Genomic DNA, 23012 nt, shown 5'->3' with positions numbered 1-23012 from the left:
ATCCTCTCTCTCCCATGCACTGTGGGATTTGTAGTAGAAAAGCAAAAGTGGATGCCAGCCCCATGGAGCTGTGTCAGGGTCCAATAACCGAGCCTGGAACACATTGCAGAGCATGGGAAGCTGGGCTGTCTGGCTGCCTTTTATTCTTTCTTGGGACGTGGGTGCCTCTGGCAAAGTCAGCCTTTATTGCCCATCCCGAATTGCCCTCGAGAGGCTGGTGGTGAGCTGTCGTCTTCAATTGCTGCAGGCCATGTGGTGTAGGTACACCCACTGTGGTGTTAGGGAGGGAGTTCCAAGATTTTGACCCAGCGACAGTAAAGAAACGGCAATAAAGTTCCAAGTCAGGCTGGTGTGGCTTGGAGGGGACCTTGTAGGTGGTGGTGTCCCCATGCATCAGATGCCCATGTCTTCGCTTCTAGGTGGTTGAGGAAGGGGCTGTCATCATCTGATGTGAAACAGACCTTTGCCTATGAGTTGTTCCGGAGTCTGGAGAGAAAATTGTGACAATAGATAGATTTCATGGTAGCTTCAGGGAATCATAATCAAAAGCTGAGAATGCGTTTAAAAATGTTGCACAATTTCTAGTTGAGGGACAGGACTGTAAGCTGTAGAGTGCGGCGAGCAATCAACATCATTACTAAAAGTAATTTGAGATTTTTTGAACAATTTAATTGCTTGCTCTTCTGGTGGCTGTCTTTTGTTCATTGGTTGGATAGAAGAAAATGGAAAAAATAATGTCTTTGATTATGCCAATTTCATGCATATGTTTCCTAGATTGAAAAGGTTAAATAACTGCCTGTTCCTAAGGTAGATCTGCAATTGCTGCATCTCCTTTCTAGCACTATCGCTCAGTATTATATTGCAGATGGAATGTCTTTGTGGGGACAGCAGAGCCCTGTTAGAATTCCAGTCACTCCATCCTGCAGCTGCTGTGTTCTGCCTGAAAGGTGATCATTAGGTCTGAAGCAATTTGGCACGTGCCAAAGGCAGAGATCGTTTGCGCACCAGTCTTTCCACTTAATAAATGCAGCACTCAGTTACAATATAGCAGCCCACATAGCCTGAAACTCTCCCAGACTGGCTGCTTTGTGACGAGATCTCATTCCTTCTGCTACCCAAGACATGATGCAAACCATGCATTTACTTTTTTGATTGCACAAAGCCCTTTCTGGCTAAGCAGTTGGTTGATTGCATTATTGATGGAGGAAAGGGACACTCAATGATTTTAAAACCAAATTAAGTACTTTGTTTTGTTGCTTTTCTGCTCACCTCTCCCCCCCCCCCCCCTCTCTCTCTCTCTCTCTCTCTCTCTCTCTCTCTCTCTCTCTCTCTCTCTCCCCCCCCCCCCCCCCCCCCCCCCCCCCCCATCCACGCCATCCCAATTTTTCTGGACACATTGTTGATTGCCAAGTATTGGAACCCTTCAGTCCCTCACCCATGTGGCCATTCTTGTGTGTTTGAGCCTGGATGTAACTTACTGCAGCTAAGTACATCCACACATGCATTTTCATTGGGGTACAATTGCAGACCAGTCAAGAGGACCAGGACCCAAAATCTGTTTTCTGATTGGTTTTCTCACTAATTGTCATTCCACAAAAGTTATCAACCAGGTAGAAAATTGAACAAAAATGTGAAAATCCCATTTTGACTGTTCCCTTCCCAATTAAGTCTTGGTCATGGCTTCACCTTCAGAAAAGGGACATAACTACCAAGACACTACCTCATCCCTTTATGTTGTATTCTCACAGGTCTGAGCACCAACAGTGTGAACTGGTATGAATCTGTAAACAGCACCACAGGCGATCAGCTACTTCCTAAATAAATAACATACGCATCTCACACATTCATCTTTAAGTTTAAGTTTATTTATTAGTGTCAAAAGCAGGCTTACGTTAACACTGCAATAAATTTACTGTGAACATTCCCTAGTCACCACACTCTGGCACCTGTTCGAATACACTGAGGGAGAATTTAGCATGGCCAATGCACTAACCAGCACGTCTTTTGGACTGTGGGATGAAACTAGAGCACCCGGAGGAAACCCAGGCAGACACTGAGAACGTGCCGACTCCACACAACAGTGGCCCAAGTTGGGAAGCGAACCCGGGTCCCTGGCAATGTGAGGCAACACTGCTGACCACTGTGCGGATTGTTAACAATCAATAGTATTGTGCCATGTATGCAACAATTAGACAGTATTGTTATTTCTCTAACGAAATGTGCCCAAAGGCACCTTCTACTTTCATGGTATCTGTTGGGCATTAAGATAGTGTATTGAAACCTTTTGAAACCTGTGATTGTTCTTTTGAAGTGAACTATATAATTGCTAGTTGTATTGAGCTAATTTATGTATCTTGTTTCAATGAACTAGCATTGTGCAGCTTTCAACTTGGTGCTGTGGTACAGGTTTGGAAGCAGATCTTCTTGGATGGGGCAGTGGTGTAAAAAGTTTGCAAATTGATGATTGTGCCGAGTGGTTCCCAGGAACCCATGTTCGATATTGGAAAGTTAGGAGTTAAAAAGGAAAATCAGGTGGAACTTTTTTCAATCAAAGGGTAAAAGAATTGGTGCAATTAGAAATGTACTGAGCATGTTTAATTGTTCTGAAGAGATAAGAATTTGAGGGATGCGACTGGATGGTGACTTGTCGGGTCAGGTGGAATTAACTATTGGAAAAAGGAAGGGGTACCATGGCCTCTATCTGTATCTTTAAATTAGCTCTTTCTACGGAGTGAGGGGAGGCAAATCAAAGTTCAGTGAATGCAAAAGGAGCCGTATTGTATTGCCTGTGGTGTATTAGAATGGGAACAAAACAAGTTATATAAATTGTAATTAAGTCATAGTGACACCGAATGTTGTCCAACGGTAGGAAAGAGTGCAAGAATAGATAGTTTAAACACAGAGCACTCTGTGAATGACCTTTGGGTAATTGGAGCCCTTGGTAGCTGCAGAAGTCATTGCAGATGGAATTTATATTTGCTGATTCAGTCATGTAACAGAAGTATGAGTTTTTACTTTTCTGTAGAATTGTATTAAATTCTTTGTCTAGGAGGCCGAGAACGACAGCATTGGCTTGTTTCCTCCACTAGCAACATAGACATTGCCGGATGGGCATTTGTGATCAGAGTAGTTGCAAGATAGACTGCATATCTCTGGGAAATCACAAATATTGGAAGAAACTTGTAAAAATAAAGTGTAAATTGGAATTTTACTACAGGAACAACAGGAATCCCTGTGCATTTTACATAGTTTTTAACTGTCTCATCAATGTTTGGATGCAGGATAGTTAACGAGCATTTTATCAGACCTCTCATGCACAGATTGTAAATACTCCGATTCTCCTCTGTACTCTGCATCCTAATTTCTAAAAGACAATGTCAGCTGCTCAAAGAGAAGCAGTGCTGTTGTCGCAGAATTCATGGACACAGAAAAGGAAAAATAAATTTCAGAAGGCTCAGATGTGCAGTTCTCTCCCCCAGTCATTCCCTCAATCTAACCAGACATTAGTTGCTTCCCTGCCAAATAATAATGAAAATTGGATGGCAGGTTTCTCCAGGTCTCTCTTTGCACCATTGTACAGCAGATTATGGACTGACGTTGGCAGAGGTCTGTAAACAAGTTAACCTGCACGCAGTCTTGGCCAGAAATAGTGCACAGCTCGGTAGGACTGAGAGGAAGGGAAGGAGGCAGCCCCATAGAAAAAATATCTTCACTCCTTTTTTTTCCTGCCAGAAGCAGGCTTCTTCAACTTAAAGTTTATTTATTAGTCACAAGTAGTCTTACATTCACACTGCAATGAAGTTACTGTGAAAATCCCCTCGTCGCCACAATCCGGTGCCTGTTCGGGGACACTAAGGGAGAATTTAGTGTGGCCAATGCACCTAATCAGCACATCTTTTGGACGGTGGGAGGAAATCGGAGCACCCAGAAGAAACCCACGCAGACACGGGGAGAACGTGCAGACTCCACACAGACAGTGACCCAAGCAGGGAATCGAACCTGGGTCCCTGGCGCTGTGAGGCAGCAGTGCTAACCACTCTGCCACCATGCAGCCCTTGTAGCTTCCTGCTTATCCCTCCCCCCGTGCTGTGTGTATTAATCTATGATGTGGAGATGCCGGCGTTGGACTGGGGTAAGCACAGTAAGAAGTCTCACAACAGGTTAAAGTCCAGCAGGTTTATTTGGTAGCACAAGCCACAAGCTTTCGGACCACTGCCCCTTCATCACCTGGTGTTGTGAGACTTCTTACTGTATTAATATAGACACTGTTCCCAGACATTGTTGGCAAATGTCTGGGAATGGATTAAATGAGTCCCCTTCTGTCAGCTGGTCGAGCCTTACCTTCTGGAATTCTGTCCCTCTATCTCTCCATGACGCTACCTCTTTTCCCTCCTTTAAGATGCTCCTTAAAACCCCTCTCTTTAACCAAGCTTGTTCCGGCACATTCTTTATGTGACTGGGTGTCAAATTATTTTTGGTAATACCTAACTGAAGGTACTGTGGAATTTTTACTGCAGGCATTGAGACTGTTGGCTGTGGAGAAGTGGCTGGTCTTTGCTTCAGGGATTCTGGAGAGAGAATCTGAATCCTTGTTGTTCTTCAATGCACCATGAGTCTTGATTTCAGAGTGCACCTTATATTAAGTTGATCTTTCTCTACACCCCAGCTATGACTGTAACACTGCATTCTGCACCCTCTCCTTTCCTTCTCTATGAACGGCATGCTCTGTCTGTATAGCACGCAAGAAGCGTTGCTTTTCACTGTTTACCAATTAATGTGACAATAACAAATCAAATCACTGTGTCGGACTCTTGCACGCAGCTGCAACCCCACTATATACTTGCCTAAGGATGGGAAGACCTATCTCAGTTCCTCCCAGCTGGCATAATTGATTCAATTTCAACAGCAGAGCTTTGATGTTATAATTGCACCTGAAACTTGTAAAGCATCTGAGGTGGTGGCGGGGAAAAGAGGGTCCAACTTGAATAGGAGGGAAGTTAGTGGAGTTGATTGAAAAGGTGTATTTGAAGGAGGCTATTGAGAAGTACAAAGAAGGGATTAGTAAGAGTTTCGTGCTGTGGCAATAAGTTAGTGAAATAAGAGCAAAGTTATAAAGAAAAGTTATTGTCATTGAGAAGCCAGGATGAAGGATAAAGGCCCATAGTGCAATGAGCCAAGTTTGAAAATAGTGGGAAAGAATGAGGCAAATTAATTTGTATTTGCACAATACATAACGTGTGTTTTTTTTAAGCCTGTAACGTTTTGTCAAGGACCAACATCTGAAGCTTACTTGAGCATCACCTCCCTGGACCCACTGCAGTACAACCTCATATGCATATTAACAGTAGCAATTGTGCATATTTTACATCCAAAATGTGAAAAAGGTTGTGAATTTGCAGTATTAGTTTCTGGTCTTTGTACTGTATTTACGCTTCTGTGTTTATATATCTCCATGCCTGTGTCTATTTTAGTGTTTGCATCTCATTCAATAATTAAGCAGAGAGCTTACACGTACATGCCTCTGTCTGTCTCCTCAGCCAGTGACTCAACAATGACCTCCCCTTTCTCGTGTCTGCCTATTTACACATGGGTTTGTGCATACTGTCTGGCTGTGTGCAGTGGCCACTGATACTGAGGAGACTGGATACCTTCTTGATAGATGACTTCTTTCTGTTGAATCATCAATTAAAGCTTTGGCTTAAGGCTTATATTAAACATTCATAACCTTTCAGTTTAAACAAGGGCATTGCTGATTTTGACTTAGCATATATATTCAAACTTGCTGAAAGAAAAAACTTGAAATTCCAGCTCTCGATCCATCAGCAGAAGGGATTGGCACAATGTACATTCTAGATGGGATTCAGAACACTTGCAAGCATTCAAACAATGAGTGAGGGGGTGGGGGTAGTAAATCACAGCAGTGGCATTGAGGGCAATATTGGCAACTGCAAAGCAGCGGGTACGACCAGAAACATATAGACTAAGGGCCCCAGTGGAGACTTGCAAAGAGCATGTGTGATCTCCAGACAGAATCTGCTGCTGATCATTGGAATAAAAGCAAAAAAAACCACTGGAAACACTCAGCAGATCAGGCAGTTTCTGTGGAGAGGAATAACATTTCAGGTCAAGATGACTTTTCATCAGAATTATCATCAGTTCTGAAATGTTAACCACCTTTCCCTTCACTGATGCCGCCTGACCTGCTGAGTATTTTTCAGCATTTTTTGTTCTGATTTCCCACTTCCACGGTATTTTGTTTTGATGCAGATCATAGGAAGATGCAGAATAGTAAGATGTTCTATAATTTTGAAGTTCTGGGAAAGAATTGGAGTTTGTGGTGTCAATTACTGCCTTCAGACATTGTGCTGTTGAGGCTCCGACCAAATTGATCGATAGCAAATTGCTGAGGGGTCTACTTGAGACATGTGGTGTTGATTGTTGCATTAGCTTTACTCTTCATAATATATAGTTTCGTCTATTTTAAACTGACTTGTCAAAATGATGTAATGCAAGTGTGAAGGGGATGCAATAACTTTAGGCCGCAGCTAAGCAGTGGCAATGTCAGTCTGTCGGCTTTGATACATGATGAAAATTTCTCCTGACGGCTCACGCCAAAGTGATGGATTAGGATAAACATGCGAACAAAGTTAAGTGTCTGTCCACAAGGAAAACCTTTCAGATTTTTCGAGCATTTTATATTGTTCTGAAATGTGGGATCTTGCTTGTTTTCCACATCTGCCCCAATGTTTAATTTATGATGAGCACTTGGAAGACAGAAGAGGGAGGATGACCTCGATGCGTATCCTTCAGGCCTATTATCAGCAGACCTTGATAGCATCCTGGCTGTTGGAGAAAGGTGTCTGCTAAGATGTAGGGAAAACCATTTCCCAAATTAGTAAGAACAGGAGGTGGCGCTCAGTTATTTTTTGTAATCCAGACTGAAAAGTCTGATTGTACAGAAAAAATGTATTCCGTTTCTAATTTAGACTTATTCATTAAGCAGTGAAAAATAAAAATCAGCTGGTGGCTCCATCCATGATTCCTATCCAGTGACTCCTGGATGCATGTGAAGTTCAGGTGAGAACACGATTGTGTTTGGGTTGAGGGCGGTGGACAGGTGGGGGGTGAGGAAGTTCACATCTAACGTGCAACATTATATTTGAGTTCACAATCAATTATCAGATTGGCCAGGATATTGCAGTGGTAATGACAGCAAAACTGACAGCAACCTCTGGAGTCTGCATATGTGCAGAATAACCTGGAAATCCAGAAGTTACTGCCCATGGTTATATGTTCTCCCAGAGGGTACGCTGTTGAGGCAGTCCTGACTGCAGTTATTGAAAATCAATTGATTTGTTGAGGACCTCTACCCTTCAGGTATTAATCTTACTATAAAACCCTGGAAAAAGTCACATCTGGTTTAATGAAATAAATTATGTTTTTACTGTCCACTAATTTTAAAACTACTGCTGAACACACTCACTGACCCTGAAAAGCTAATTTTACATTTGTGGAATGTCAAATTAAACTTATTTATTAGTCACAAGTAAGGCTTACATTAACACTGCAATGAAGTTGCTGTGAAAATCCCCTCGTTGCCACATTCCGCGCCTGTTCGGGTCAATGCACCTAACCAGCACATCTTTCAGACTGTGGGAGGAAACCGGATCACCCAGAGGAAACCCACGCAGACACAGAGAGAACGTGCAAACTCCACACAGACAGTGACCCAAGCCGGGAATCGAACCCATGGCCATGGCGCTGTGAAGCAGCAGTCCTAACCACTGTGCTACCTGCTTACACAGTATTGATTTTTTTAAAAGATTCCACGTGTTTAAAATACTACTACCTGTTTTTAAAGTTTTTAAAATCTTGATTTTAGCTTCTGTCTTAATCCACTTCTAATCATTTTCGCTATCTGAAAATGTAAATTGCAAGTGAAGGATATGAAGAGATTTTAACTTGTTTGCTTCATGTACAATTAGTTGCCTCCCTACCCGCTGATATCACTGCTGCTGCAGGTCGCGGCATCCCCTTGACTTAGCACCAGATTTAAACTGCCGTGAGGAATGGGGGAAGCCCATGCCACAGAGTTGGCTCGATCTTTGAGCTTTCTTCAGGATCAGCAGTGAGCACCCTTGCTTTGCTGCTGACCATAAAGTCCGGGCCATTCTGTGAGATATGAACTCTATGAATAGCAATTCAGTTAGAATCATAGAATCCGACAGTGCAGGAGGAGGCCATTCAGCCCATCGAGTCTGCACCGACCACAATCCCATCCAGGCCCTATCCCTATAACCCCATGCATTTACCCTAGCTAGTCCCCCTGACACTGAAGGGCAATCTAGCGTGGCCAATCCACTGAACCTGCACATCTTTGGACAGATGTGCAGTTAGCAGAAAGTTAAAGCCACTCTGACATCTGAGTTTAACTTACTCATCTGGATTTAATGCCTAATCTAGTATGAAACTTTCTGGTCGATTTTGCAGGAAACTGCAATTCATTTTTTCTTGTATAGCAAAAAAAAACAAGAGCTGTTTGAATTTTCTAGCATTTGAGCAAGTTGGTGACATGTGATATTTGGATCACTTTGCATGCAATGCTTGAAACGCTGTTGCTTTCGACGCTGATACCCTGCAGGAGGGAAATATATTCCAAGTGTATAACCAGTCAAGGGATTAAGTCATGTTTTTCTCAAATTAGAACTGGATTTTTGCTTTTGAGAAAAATATTCACTAACAGAAATTGGATACTAGCCCAGACTTGCCAGGTGAAATGAATCAGATAGATTAGTTTGCTTCACCTCTTTCTCAGACGGACGACATTAAACCCAGCTGAGCAAACAATCAGGAAATATATTGAAAATTAAGAATTTCCTGCTGGTTTTCTACATTCCTCAATTATAATTGGCTGTATTGGAAACTCATCATTTCTCAGCTTCTGCAATTTGTGGTATTGTGGGTGGTTATAGGCCATGAGTATCATTTACTTTACAAGATGCATGGGGAAAATCATTCTTGGTCAGTGTAGATACTGTGTTGAGTTCAGATCATAAGAGTTCTGGATTCAGGTGTCAAACAAATATTTTGAATATTTCTTGACCATAATAATATTCAGACCGTGAATATATCATATTTATGACCTTCAGTTTGCAACAGGTAATGGCAGAATGTGGCATCTGTACTGCTGTCACTCACATCTTACTGCTAGGCAAAGGGAATTTGATTTTATTCGATATTGTCACATGTATTAGGATACAGTGAAAAGTATTGTTTCTTGCACTCTGTACAGACAAAACACACCGTTCGCAGAGTACATGGGGAGAAGGAAAGGAGAGTGTGCAGAATTGGATATATACATGGAAAGGAGAGACTAACAGGGCTTTGGGGAGCGGGGCTAGTTTCCTTTCAAAGAGCTGACATAGGGATGATGGATCGAATGGCCACCTTTAGTGCTATTACTCCAAAATACAGTTTTCTGCTTATTGTTTTTCTCTTGCTGTCCACACTCATATCCTGAGGCTGACAGCACATGCTGTGTGTAACTCTGCTGGCATCAACAAGCTTCCATACATAACTCGCGTGTGAGCCTAAATAGTCAGCATTAACTGGGCGGAGGAGATTGAACTCCCACTTTGATTACAGCCAAGCCATGGCCAAGGAGCGAAGTCTGCTTGAGCTGTCGTGTCCAGGAGTGCTGCCACAGAGTGGCAGTGAGCTTTAAATAAGAAATGAGGAGAAAGCTACACAGATGCTGATGTGATAATGTACGTGGTGCTCAAACTATCTCAGACATAGAATTGAAATCATCTGTATAACATGAAACATGGAAAAGAGATTCTGAAGATGTCAGTATATTATTTCTTGCAGAACTGAATGGAAGTTTTCAGTGCAAAAATTTCACGACAGCCTTCCTGTGGCTGGCCCCGACTGAACAGAATTGAGCATCCATTAATATTTAATGCTGGAACATTCTGTTTAAAAGTCTCTTATCTGTGGTTCACAGCTGCCTGGGGAATAGCTCAGCACGAATCTTCAGTCACAAACAATGTGAAGAGGCTAAGCACCTGCTGACTTGTAACCTACTAACCATTCTGTCAAAAAGCTGCAACCAAGGTTTGCCTAGCGTAACACACAACCAGAGATACACTGGTTGACAGACCATTTGCTTCTTTTCTTCTTCTGAATCCCACATAGATGACTGAAGATACAGTATGCAGTTTACATGGGCTCTCGTCAATAGAGGCAGTCACATAACTAATAAACATGCTTCTGTTGCTTGAGTCCTTATAACCTTAACACTTGCATTGGTTAGGATTTGGTTGAGGTTGTGTTATTGAATGTTATAATTGTACCCGGTTCTTGTATGATTAATACAGCTCTGAATTTTCCACTTTGATTCACCTCGCTTCAGACTCGCTTGCTCTTCCATTATCACCTGGGGTTGGAATAAATACTCATTCCACCACAACCTACCCTAATTTATTCTTTCCCACAATGTTGCTCTCCTTGAAGCAAAGGAGATTAGTGGGAGATTTGATAGCGGTATGCAAGATTATGAAAAGATTAGATGAAGTAGACAAAGAAAAACAGTTCCTGTTAGCTGATTGTACAAGGACTAGGAGACACAGGTTTAAAGTTTTGGGCAAGAGATACAGGAGGGATATGAGGAATAACCTTTTTTTTATTGCAACGAGTGGTAATAATCTGGAACAGGCTCCCTAAAAGGGTTGTGGAAGCAGAGACGATCAGTGATTTCAAAAGGAAGGTCAATGGGCACTTGAGAGAAATAAACTTGCAGACCTTTGGGGATAGAGTGGGGGAATGAGACTGGCTGGATTGGAGAGCCGGCATGGACTGAATGGCCTCCTCCTGCCAATATGATTTTACAACTTAAAAACTGTAGAACTCTTCACCTTCAGTCTTCCTCCCTGCTAGAATCTTAGAATCAAAGATGCAACACACCTTTTCCCCTATTCTGTTCAGTTTTAATGGTATCTTTTGCTAAGGGACTTGATTGCTTGTTAGGAAAGTAGTCAAAACAGAATGATGGCTAGCAAGACAATCTCCCATGTAAATAGATGGACGATAAAAACGTAGTAAGACATTTCTCAAAATTGCTGGGACTAATCTTGCACTTTGATTTTCAGTTTAATTCCTGTTCGGAACGTATAATGTTTCCTCTCTTTGTCATCTTACAGCTGCAGTTAACTTGGCAAAACTGAAGCTCTTCAGACATTATTATGTTATGGTAAGTTTTAGCTCATTCTGCTGGTATGATTGAAGGGAAACAATGGTGGTGCCGGGGTAAGCAGTCAAATAAAAAGCGCTGACACCACGGCCCCAACGTTTAGTGGGCTAAGAGTTATGGTCGGAAGGACCTGGAAAGACTCGGTATTTTTCCAGGTCGGCAGCCCAATTGACAAGTTTGACTGTCCGTCAGGTGAGGAAGGCTCCAGAAAAGACCACACTATGGAGAAACTTAGTTTAGTTGAGGATGGGGTGAATGGGTGGCACATGGTGGCAGAGTGATCAGGAAGCTGGCAGATTATGATTCTGGAATGTTCTGGGGTGGTGGGGGAGGTGTCGGCATTGAATAGCTTGGGGAAAGATCTTGGAGGTTTGGGGTGTTTAATTGGTAGCTGGTGGAAACAGTCTTGCTCCTCCTGATCATAAGCATGGCTGTAAAGGACCTAACCGTATAGATTTAGTCCTTCCCGTGCCTTTTAACTGATGGGCTTCTTGAGGCCAGAGAAACCTAAATGATAGAACCCAGAAATACAATACTTGTTAAAATAATGCCTCTCAGCCTATTTGAAAGGTGTAAATGATTTACCCTCCTCCTGAGAGTGGTGGATTGGTCACCTATCCCTCATCCCCTCTTGAGGCGGGTTGGGTTCTTGTTTGAAATTTTTTACATTTCTTTTCCTCTCTAGCTTCTTTTTGTCTATCTTTCTCTTCCCATTTGAGTCAAATCCATCCATTTTGCACTCCCACCCAATCATTTGTCCCAGAATGATAGATTTCAGAATTGGACCAATTGGTTTGATCTATCCAAACATCTGTTTTGAGCCAGACAGTCACACTCTCTTCCTCTGTGCTCCCAGCTGTCTTAGCACAGACATGGTTATTATAAAGCAGTTGAATCCCCGTGGAGTTTGCTTGCAGGCTATCACTGAATCTTATGGTCCTTGGGATTCCGGTAGGACCCACCGAGCTGCTTTATTTTTGAATCTGTGACTGGTGTAACAGCACTGTTTGTCTCAGCCCTTGGTTTAATTTAAGTTTAGTAAGCACTAATGTTAAGTCTACTCTAATTAACTCATGCTATAAAGCTCAGTATTAGCAGACAAAACCTTGGGAGTATGAACATCATACTTTTTCCATTGAAGTGTAAATGTCTACATGTTCGCTTTCTGTAAGCCTTCACCTGTTAAATAGATTCCAGCAAGAAGAGCATTGGTTTGTGTGTTTAATAAGAATTTAAAAATTGTGACTTGCTTTAGGAAGAGATCCAAGATTCATTGAAAATGTAAAAAAAAACCTGTTACGGTAGAAGTGCATTGTTGCATCTTAGCTTAAAAGAATACATCAGGATATGGGTTAACAGTTGGCTTATCATTGATAATTTGTTTTAAAAGTTGCACCTCTTTTTTTTTATCTCCCAACTTTCTCCCCTCACTTGAAGGTGTGACGTTATGATGGAAATCTGTGGAGTATTCAGCCCACCAGTATCTCATTCAAGTAACCATCCTTAGTTCATGGATCTCAAGAATAAATGTAGGCAATGTACTCAACCATGAACATTACCGTAACTTTCTCTCACTGATGACCACCTATGTGCTCCTTTCAGTTGGAGGCCACTTGGTAGTGATCAGAAGCAGGAATCCTATTTGATTGTATTTCTACTTGGCCCACAGGTACTGTAGGCAGTTCTAATAGCCCACTTCCCTGCCTAACTGAGAGCAGCTAGTCACAATTGAATTGAGTTCTGCTTAGAGTGATGATTTTGAAGAAAACTGCAACTTTACTATAAACTGAGCATACTTTCACAGCTGTGACTCTAGTACCTAATTACACTTTTAATGTTCTGAATCAAGATTGTGTGAATCAAGATTGTGTGCATCAAATGTTATCATTGTTTTTAGATTATTGGTTCCAGAGAACCCCATGACATAATCCTTTGCTATTCCTGTGGTACTCCAGTTTATCATCAATAACTCCACTAATTAGATTGAATACGAAATAGCATTTAAATGAGGAACGTAGGTTGAAATATACATTCATCCAGGTTTGCCTGTCATGTTGCTGTTTTTTAAATGCTAATTTTGCTTCTTTTCTGTTTCAGATTGTGTGTTATATTTATTTTACACGGATCATAGCAATTCTGATCAAAATCATTGTGCCCTTCCAGTGGAAATGGCTTTATCAGGTAAGCAAACTCATCATTTGACCTGACTCTCTCCAAAACAATGTTAATTGTTTTTTTTCCCCCTCAAAATCTTTCTTACTGTATTCTGTATTGTAATGCAAGATTGGAGATGAATTAGCCACGAGGACACTTGCAATTGCTGTTCAGGTTCAATCAGTCAAGAGAAAATTGACTAATTTTGCAATGTTGTACAGGATTTCTACTCAATAGGAAGGGCAAGGAGCTGATGACTTTTTGCATTTTGCTGCTTTATCAGAAGATGATTACAGGGTATTTGCCCAGTTTTAATTTATGCATTCAGAAAGAGCCTGAAAGGCAGCTGTTGTAACATCCAGTTATTTATTCAATGATTTCAAAGGCTTTTTGGCTTCGCTAGTTTATGCATTCCAGGTGTTGAACATTGTGTGAAGCAGCACATTCCTGATACCAGCATTAAATTGGCCATTTTCAAATTTAAACCTGTCATTTTTGTGTCCTACACTCTCTAATTATCCAGCATGGGCAAGGCAGCACCTTGCCCATGCTGCCTAATCTCTCCTGTGACTCAACAAGATCACCTCTCGGGCAACTTTCTTTCAAGACAGCAAAGGTTTGTCTTCCTTACTCAGACTTTGACACTAGGAGATTCGCCTCACAATTCCTTGCACTGCTTCCAGTTATCAAGTGCCTCCTCAGCATTTTGTTGACAGAATTAGGCAGGGTATTCATGGTGCCTGACCAAAGCACTGTCAGTTTTGATAGTCATGTATTTGATTGTATTCCACTATTCTGGTGATGTTGTTCAACATTCTATCGACTCAGCTGATTGCTGCTGTACACTGGGTGGACATGTTGATTCCACAATGATTTCGAGATCCCCTTCATCTTCTTCCTCATTAAGTGGTCCATGCTCCTGATTGTCGTTACAGATAGTTCTTGATTTTAGGATTTTATAAAGGATACAAATGCACAGACACAGGGTTTGGCTCAACCACAAGCTTGTTATTTATTAAAAAACTTACGATGCCCTAATAAAAAGATCTCTAAACTAGTGTAAAAGACATGCCACTGCACAACACTCAATTGATGAGTCCACAATTTAACCTTGGCTTTCACTTCCACACTTGTTAGAAACCCTCTATTGAAAAATCGCAGGCAAAACCCCACATTTCTGCCCAAACCATCTTCAATTCAAAATTGAATCCCCCCAGGATTTGGTTGTTACCCTTAAGTTACTTTGAAAACCCCAGCCCCAATACCCCTCGGATTTGACTGATAACTCAATCCTCCATGTGATTGGCCCTTCCAGTGTGATTTGTAGGTCCATGAGGCCAAGTTGACCATTTCTGACCCCGCTTCTTGGCTGCAGTGTGAGACCCCTAGTTTATAATAGCACCTTTAATGCTCACCGAAAGTCCCAAAGTGCTTCACAGCCGATGAAGTGCTTTTTGAAGTGTAGTCACTTTTGTAGTGTAGGAAATGCAGCAACCAACTCCCACAAACAGCAATGTGACGATGGCCAGAAAATCTCTTTCTGTGGTGTGGTGGAGGGATAAATATTGGCCAGAAAACCAGGACTCCCCCTGCCCTTCAGAATAGTGCCATGCATTTTTTGTTACATTCATCTTAGAGGGTATAAGAGGCCTTGAAAAATGGCCGCTCCAAAAGTGCAGCGTGTCCTCAGTACGGTCTTGATATTGTACTTAAGTCTTGGAGTGGGACTTGAACACACAACCTTTTGACTAGGAGACAAGCGTGCCACCAATTGAGATTACTCCTAGCTTGAAAGAAACTTCTCCTGCCTTCCCAATTTTGGTATTGTTTGCAAATTTGACACATTTGCATTTGAATTTCTGAATCCGTGTAGATCAATTTTACTTACTCTAGTGGTCCTAATGGCAATCTCTGGGACAATATCAATGATCTTCCTCTCCCGTGACTTTTATTGTTTCTGATACTATAGCCAGTTCCTTATCCATTCCCAAGTTTTATAGTAGCTGTATAGTTGAAGATGGCCCAGTTTACAGGGTATGCAGTTTGTTAATCTTTTAAAATTTAACAACATTTTTGACAGTTCCTCCACTGGCTCAATGGTAAAGGTGGTATGTCACTGAGCCACACAGATACATTCTGCATCCACCTGTTAGATTTCTATCAGGTATTGTTTTTACTGAATGAGGTCCCAGTTTTTATTCTCCCTTTCTGCTGAGTTCAAATAGGAGGGAGGAGACACAATTGTCATCAATGTTCTTGCACTAGAGGGTGAATATTTCACCAGGATTCCCACTTTCATTTTCTCATTAGTACACTTTGCTGAAAGGTGCTATCAGGATGTTGGATGTGAGTGACATCAGTGTCAGCTATGATGCTCAGCAGGACCCATTGCTTCAGCTCAACCATGAAGGATGGTCACCTAAGGGGAAGACATTGGTGTAGTGGCAATGTCACTGGACAAGTAATCCTGAGGCTCATGTTCTTGTGGCATGGGTTCAAATCCCACGGCTGCTGGTGGAATTTAAAATAAACGAATAATCTGGAATTGAAGTTAAGCAAGAAACCATCACTGATTGTTGTAAAAACCCATCTGGTTCACTAATGTCCTTCGGGGAAACAAATCTGCTGTCCTTATCTGGTCTGCCCTACATCTGACTCCAGACCTACAGAAATGTGTTTGACTCTTAACTGTCCTCTGAAATGGCCCAGCAAGCCACTCAATTCAAGGGTAATTAGGGATGGACACTAAAATGCTGGACGAGCCAGCAATGCCGACATTCCATGAAAGCATAAAAAAGAAGAGTTTCTGAAGGGTGCTCTGGGGATTGTAGTTAATTCAATCCCTTCAAGGAAGAAAAGGAGAAAATTGACAAATATACAGAATGAAAGGAAAATGATATATAATCCATGCTACCTTTTGAAGACTGTTTTGTGACATTATTTGGAGTAATTGTTAACACAACAAATGAAACTGAATTACGCTTCTATTATAATAAGAGAAGCGTGTTTTGAGAATTAAACACATTTAATGTCCAGAGGCAAATTGGGTTCATTTCCAAATCCTGCCTTTCAATGATTATCTTTATTACCAATGTGCTTGCTTTGCTGAATGCAATATGTTCCTGAGTTATGTTAATTAAATGTAGCTAATAAGTTTGTTTATTCATTAGTGTCACAAGTAGGCTTCCATTAACACTGCAATGAAGTTAGTGAAGATCCCTTAGTCGCTGCACTCCGGCGCCTGTTCGTGTACACTGAGGGAGAATTTAGCATGGCCGATGCACTCTAACCAGCACGTCTTTCAAACTGTGGGAGGAAACCGGAGCACCCGGAGGAAACCCACACAGACACAGGGCGACTCCACACAGACAGTGACCCAAACCAGGAGTCGAACCCGGGTCCCTGGCATTGTGAGGCAGCAGTGCTAACTACTGTGCCGTGCCATTTACTAACGATAATTAGTTTAACTATAAAAGATAACTTTCTTTTACAACTGATATCGCTGGCAAAAACAGAGCCTCATACGATGGTTGTTGGGTTCTATGTCATGCCTCCAGAGGAGAGACCCTTTTAATTCAGGAACTGTCGCCAATATTTACCAAGTAAGATTATAGGTTCCTACAGAAAGGGAGTGTGAGTCACAGCTGACATGGTCATTCTTTGAATCCCCACTGTGCATCTCTATCGTGTCCTGCTGTTTTCCAGCTGTCTCATTTGTCCTAAACATGAGGTTTTTTTTGCCCTTTTTGTTAAGGTTAGGGTCATGTTTCTTCTGCAATTGTTTTGCCCCATCCCCCTATTTGGGATTTGTTTTCCCTCAACTTAGACAGTGTGAAGCAAGCAGCCAGCTCAAAGAAACACAAGAGTGTCAGAAAACATATTAATAAACTTCGGTAAAAATCATACGCATCAGGTAATTGTCAAACTTGAAGCTGTGGAATGGGGAGAGCACAGCACTGGGGGAAAGGAAAAAATTTGAAGGGCACTGCGGATTTAGTAATCGAGAAATGGTAGGAATCGCTTGCTTTGCATTAACATTTTTTAATTATCAGGAACTTAAAAGTGTTTGAAAAATTTGAAATTTTGGGGAATAATTTTACTTCTATAAATTCTCTATGTTAAAATTTTGAAAAAATGTAATTTATTTTTCATGTATATTCCTGGTTTGAGAACGCAACGTTCAATGAAGTTTGCAGCTTCAAGCACCAAGTTTTTAGGGGTTCAAAATCCATAGCACTATTTTCTGATAAAGGTTCTATTAATTTTAGTTCCTCGATGAACTTGCCACGCTCGTATTCTTCTGTTTGACGGGCTACAAGTTCCGACCAGCTTCAGACAATCCCTACCTTCAACTACCTCAGAATGAGGAAGATGTAGAGATGGACGAAGTGTAAGTACTTTCAGCTTAAAGTTTTATCTTCAACCAGAACAGCTCATTTATGTAACTTTGCGCTTAGTGACTATGACAGATAGTTGCTTGCTTGTTTCAATGTCAGTATTAACTAGTGCAATTATCTTGAGCGTGAGGGAGGGGAACGATAGAATGGGGCAAATTTCTTTATTTTTGTAACTTTCACTATTAAAGACTTCAACAATCTCAACTTAAAGTTTGACCAATGTAAGAAGGACTTGGTAAAGCCACTGAACCACAGGAATCAAATGCCAAAGATACTGGAAGTTCTTATCTGAGGCACCAGCTTCTGCAAGAATGAATGTGAAGCTGATGTTACCTCAGGTAATTACAATGAAGTTGAAGCACTGTATCCCAGTTTGACCCAGTGGTGTTCACTTTATTTCGGTTTAGTAAGATGGATCATCATGTTGGGAGGGAAAGCTTTGTCAACCATATTTTTCCCATGCGCTAACTTAAAGTGAATTGTATTGAGTGCTTACCAAACTGGGGATGAGTCAGAGGGGAGTGGTTTATATGGAGATAAACAGGATTCACTCTTAACGCTTGCTTCCAGAATGCCTTGGGTCATTCTTGTGTCGGCATATTCCAGAGCTCTGTCTGTAACATTTTGCGTTGTGTCATCGGTTGGCTCCTGTATGATGTGCAATGAACCATTGAGTTATTAATGGATGCTGATTTCCACCTCTTGAATTACATCTTGAAACTGATGCTTATTGTCTCAGTTCATTCGATGTGATGCAGGCATCATTAATGGTACTCATGTGTATCACACAGTTCACCTGTGAGGATCCTATGTCATATGAAATGAAGTGTAATTGGCAAATGAATGCCAGCTTCCTCTGAGAAACGCTGAAGGTGGGTGGTCTCCCGGCAGGGAATAACCTCGAGCAGAGCTAGATAGCTACTTATAAAATATGATTCTAAAGAGGAAGCCATGGGCAGGAAGGAGCAGGTCAGCTCAGGTGAAAAATTAAACATTGAATTTAATAACTTCATTGCTCTTCTTACAAAAGACTTTGAGATGGTACCAACTGTGAAAAAGTTTAATTAATATTTTAAAAGCAAGGCAATAAGAAAACATGCACCTGCACAATAGTATCTATTGTGTGTACCACATGTTGTGGGTGAATCTGGTAGACTGGCTGTGACACTCTTAATACTAAAAGTTCTTGTCACAATGCCATTTCTAGATGGAAAAAATGTTCTCATTGGAGCATGATTGACACATGAAAACTGAACCCCACATTTAATATGTAATGTCCTCTCGAGTTATTGGCTTCACTCACTGTGTTCATATTACTTAAACAATTTAATATTTCATACACACCTTTAATTTTTTTCATAAATATTTTAATCTCGAGTTTCTGTAACCTTTCCTCATAAGCTCATCCCTTTACGCTTGAATTTATTTGTATCACTTTTGGTTTCACCCTCCAACATACTTGTGTGTAACTTGCTGAAGTGTATTGTCCACAGTTGCCTGGAATATGGGAATTGTATTCTAACCAGTTCATTATAAAGCTTCAGCCTACCCCTGTTGACTTATTACTGCATTGTTCTTGCTATATATCCAAGTTTCATTTGGAATTGCTGGACCACTTTGTGTCAGCATTGGAAAGGGTGAGGCTACTGTTCAATCCTAATGTTCTTGCTTGCTTCTGAAATTCTCCCTGCCTGTGCATTACAACCTTGGCTCATCCATTTTCATCACTCGGCATTTAGCAGTTTTGAATTTGATTTATCCCCTGTGCCACTTTACAACTGATTGTAATCTTCCCACAAATCATTCACTGCATTCTCTACCCCTTCTGCTCCTGCCATTTTAATGTTGTGACTGCAGATTACACAAGCTTAGAATTGACTCCTACACCCTGGTCATTATGTAAATTAGAAATAACTTGGCTGTCGGCACCAGCTTCTCAATCGTCCATCAAGCAACTGTTCCCTGTTTGCTGCAACACCTTTGGCTGACATTAGTTTATTTATTAGTGCCGCAAGTAGGCTTACATTAGCACGACAATGAAGCTACTGTGAAAATCCCCTCGTCACCACACTCTGGCGCCTGTTCGGGTACACTGATGGAAAATTTAGCATGGCCAGTGCACCTAACCAGCACATCTTTCGGACTGTGGGAGGAACCTGAAGCACCCGGAGAAAACCCACACAGACACGGGGAGAACATGCAGATTCCGCATGTTCCAAGCTGGACATCGAACCTGGATCCCTGGCGCAGTGAGGCAACAGTGCTAACCACTGTGCTGCTGTGCCGCCACATGGTTTTACTTCCATCAGAAGCCTCAATGGGACGTTTCTCTGTCAAAGTAAACTATATACTTGTAACCTGAAAGAAGTTAATGAGATTTTTCAATTAGAGCCCTTCTAATTTGATGCTTTACATGAAACTATTTCTATACAGGACTGTTCCAGTCAATGCCATACAACTGTTTTTGCTGGTCTATCTGTTGTTCATTTTAGCTCTTGTGGTTACCTGCATCAGATTCTTTCCTCACCTTTTCTGACTTGATTTCACTCCAATCCCGTGAAACTTCACCACTTGCCGGTTCTCTCTTGAGTTTCACTGCTACTCTGATCCCTGTTGAGCTTAAATGGTACAGTAAAGAATATTGTTTACCCTGAATGAAAACTATCTTCCCTTAGTAATGGACCCAGGGAGGATGTAGTTTGCCGAGGGCAGTGCCATCTAAAAAGTTTGAAGAAACTCAATAATTTGACCAAGTTCTTAAGGGCAGTGAATGTTCAAGTGTATTACGTCAAAATTCAATACATACATGTGTCCGATAGCCAGTTAACAGTGCGTTAAAATGGTGCGTGAAACTGAAGAATCGAGTGTTTCTGTGAATCTGCATTTCTTTCCCACTCCAAAACAAAGCAGCGTGTTGACAATTCTAAACTGTTCAGATTTCAGAACATAAAAATGTCGCTGTTAACGTGTCAGCAGCAGTTTTTGATCTCTCATTGCACTTCATTCCACAAGAAGTGCACTGATAGACATGTGCTGTCAATGCTGATTGTGGAGTACTGTCAAGTTTCAGTGGGAAGAGAAACATTGCTCAGAGTGCAGTGAGCTAATTGTGCAGTTTAATTTTGCACGGTTTCTCTGTAAATGTGTACGTAGGACATAGAAGTGCCCTGACATGATTTTCTCTGTACGCCTCCAAATGTTAATTTTAATGAAGTAATTTAGTTAACATAATTGTCTCTCTTATTGAGCAAAGCAGAAATGTCAAGCATTAGGCTGAGTTGCAGTTATTTGCTGGAGTTTCAATCGTCTTCGGTCTGCCTGTTGTGCAAATCTTTATTATGTAAATGGTTTTGAGCTCATGCTGTTAGATTCCCTGCTTTAAAACAGAATTGCTGAAAAAACACAGCAGGTCCAACAGGATCTGAAAGAGAAAAAAAACAAGTTAATATTAAGGTTCAAGATTCTTCATTTTCCAGTTTTAATTTGGAAAAGCAGTATTTGCAGCTTTAACACAGCCTGGTTACCTACTGTTTTATCTTTTGTGAATACTTTTCTCTGTGGTGCGCCAATTGTCTCTGGGTCAGAGACAGCAAAAGTTGGCTGCCAGCATTGTGACAAACTGCAGTGGACTAATCACTAGAATGTATCTGCAGTGAGTAATTCACCTCCTGACACACACACCCCCCCCCCCCCCCCCCCCCCCCCCCCACCCAACTCTTGCCCACCATCCACAAGGCACAAGTTGAGTGTGATAGAATACTCTCCATTTGCCTGGATGAGTGCAGCTCCAACAACACTCGAAGGTGTCCACCATCCAGGACAAAGCAAACCACTTGATTGGGACCCCTTCCATAAGCATTCAGTCCTTCCAGTATTGGCATTCAGTGGCAGCAGTGTGTATCATCTGCAAGATACACTCAGGAACTCACCAAGCCTCCTTAGGTAGCACCTTCCAAACCCATGACTATTACCATCTAAAAAGACGAGGGCAGCAGTTGCATGGGAACACCACCATGCAAGTTCGTCAGATAATGGGGAAGGCAATTGGAATGTTGGCCCTTATTTTAAAGGGAATGGGGTATAAAAATAAGGAAGTCTTGCTGAAACACGCAATCACGTGTATATAAAACTAAACACTATATATTAGACCTCACCTGGAATACTGTGAGCAGTTTTGATCCCCTTATCTCAGGAAAAATGTACTGGCATTGAAAGCAGTCCAGACAAGATTAACTAGGTTGATCCCAGGTATGGAGGGATTTTCTTATGAGGAGAGGTTGGGTCTTGTTAGGCCTATATTCATTGGAGTTTAGAAGAATGAGAGGCGACCTTATTGAGACATATAGAATTATCAGGAGACTTGACAGGGCTGAGAGGTTATTTCCCCTTGTGGGAGAGTCTTTGACCAGAGGACACAATCTCAGGGTAGAGGGTCGCCCATTTATGACAGAGATGAAAAGGAATTTCTTCTGCGAAACGGTAGTGAATCTGTGGAATTCTTTACTCTCGAGGGCTGTCGCAGCTGGGTCATTTAAGTATGTTCGAGGCTGAGGTATGGCCTTATTTTAGTTTGGTGAGGTAATCTAATGTTCATTTGTGAGGAATTAAAAGCACTACTATTACTGGAAATCTGAAATATAAAAAAAGAAATGCACAGTAGCTAATCGGTATCTGTGAGAGAAAGATGGATCAATGCTTCAAGTGTATCCTGTCATCAGAACTGGCTCGTGATTTCCTGTGGATTCTAAGATAAAAGCAAAATACTGTGGAAGCTGGAATCTGATACAAAAACCGAAAAGGCTGGAAAATCTCAGCAGATCTGACAGCATCTGTGGAGAGAGAATAGAGCTAATGTTTGGAGTTTGAGTGTCCCTTCGTCAGAGGTCTGACAAAGAGTCATCCAGACTTGAAATGTTGGCTCTATTCTCTCTCCACGGATGCTGTCAGACCTGCTGAGATTTTCCAGCGTTTTTGTTCTTGTGGATTCTGTTTGCTACATGTTTGTCGCAGTTTTTCTCTTTGCTGACTTTTTGTCTTCCGCAATAGTAGCAAGTATGACTGGTGTCTCACTATCCATACTTTGTACTCTGAGTTGTTGATATATTAATTCACAGATTATAAAACAATACTCGGCAAAGTTGCAAGTTTCTGATATTGCCATCTGCTTGTCTTGAGGGTGTCTTGTTCACTTATTTTTCATTATTATTAAT

At 41.5% G+C, this 23012-nt stretch overlaps 1 protein-coding gene across 1 annotated transcript in view; it reads left to right on the top strand.

Moving 5' to 3' along the window:
• gpr107 (G protein-coupled receptor 107) overlaps window positions 1-23012 on the top strand; it is an 88258-nt gene that overhangs the window by 44467 nt on the left and 20779 nt on the right. Inside the window, exons 15-17 of the mRNA XM_078226304.1 lie at window positions 11202-11251; window positions 13349-13432; window positions 17674-17795. Coding sequence (XP_078082430.1) covers window positions 11202-11251; window positions 13349-13432; window positions 17674-17795 — 256 coding nt within the window. The remainder of the gene's footprint in view (window positions 1-11201; window positions 11252-13348; window positions 13433-17673; window positions 17796-23012) is intronic.

Source organism: Mustelus asterias, chromosome 13 (assembly GCF_964213995.1).
Source record: "Mustelus asterias chromosome 13, sMusAst1.hap1.1, whole genome shotgun sequence".
Taxonomy (NCBI): domain Eukaryota; kingdom Metazoa; phylum Chordata; class Chondrichthyes; order Carcharhiniformes; family Triakidae; genus Mustelus; species Mustelus asterias.
This window is presented reverse-complemented; position numbering and strand designations above follow the sequence as displayed.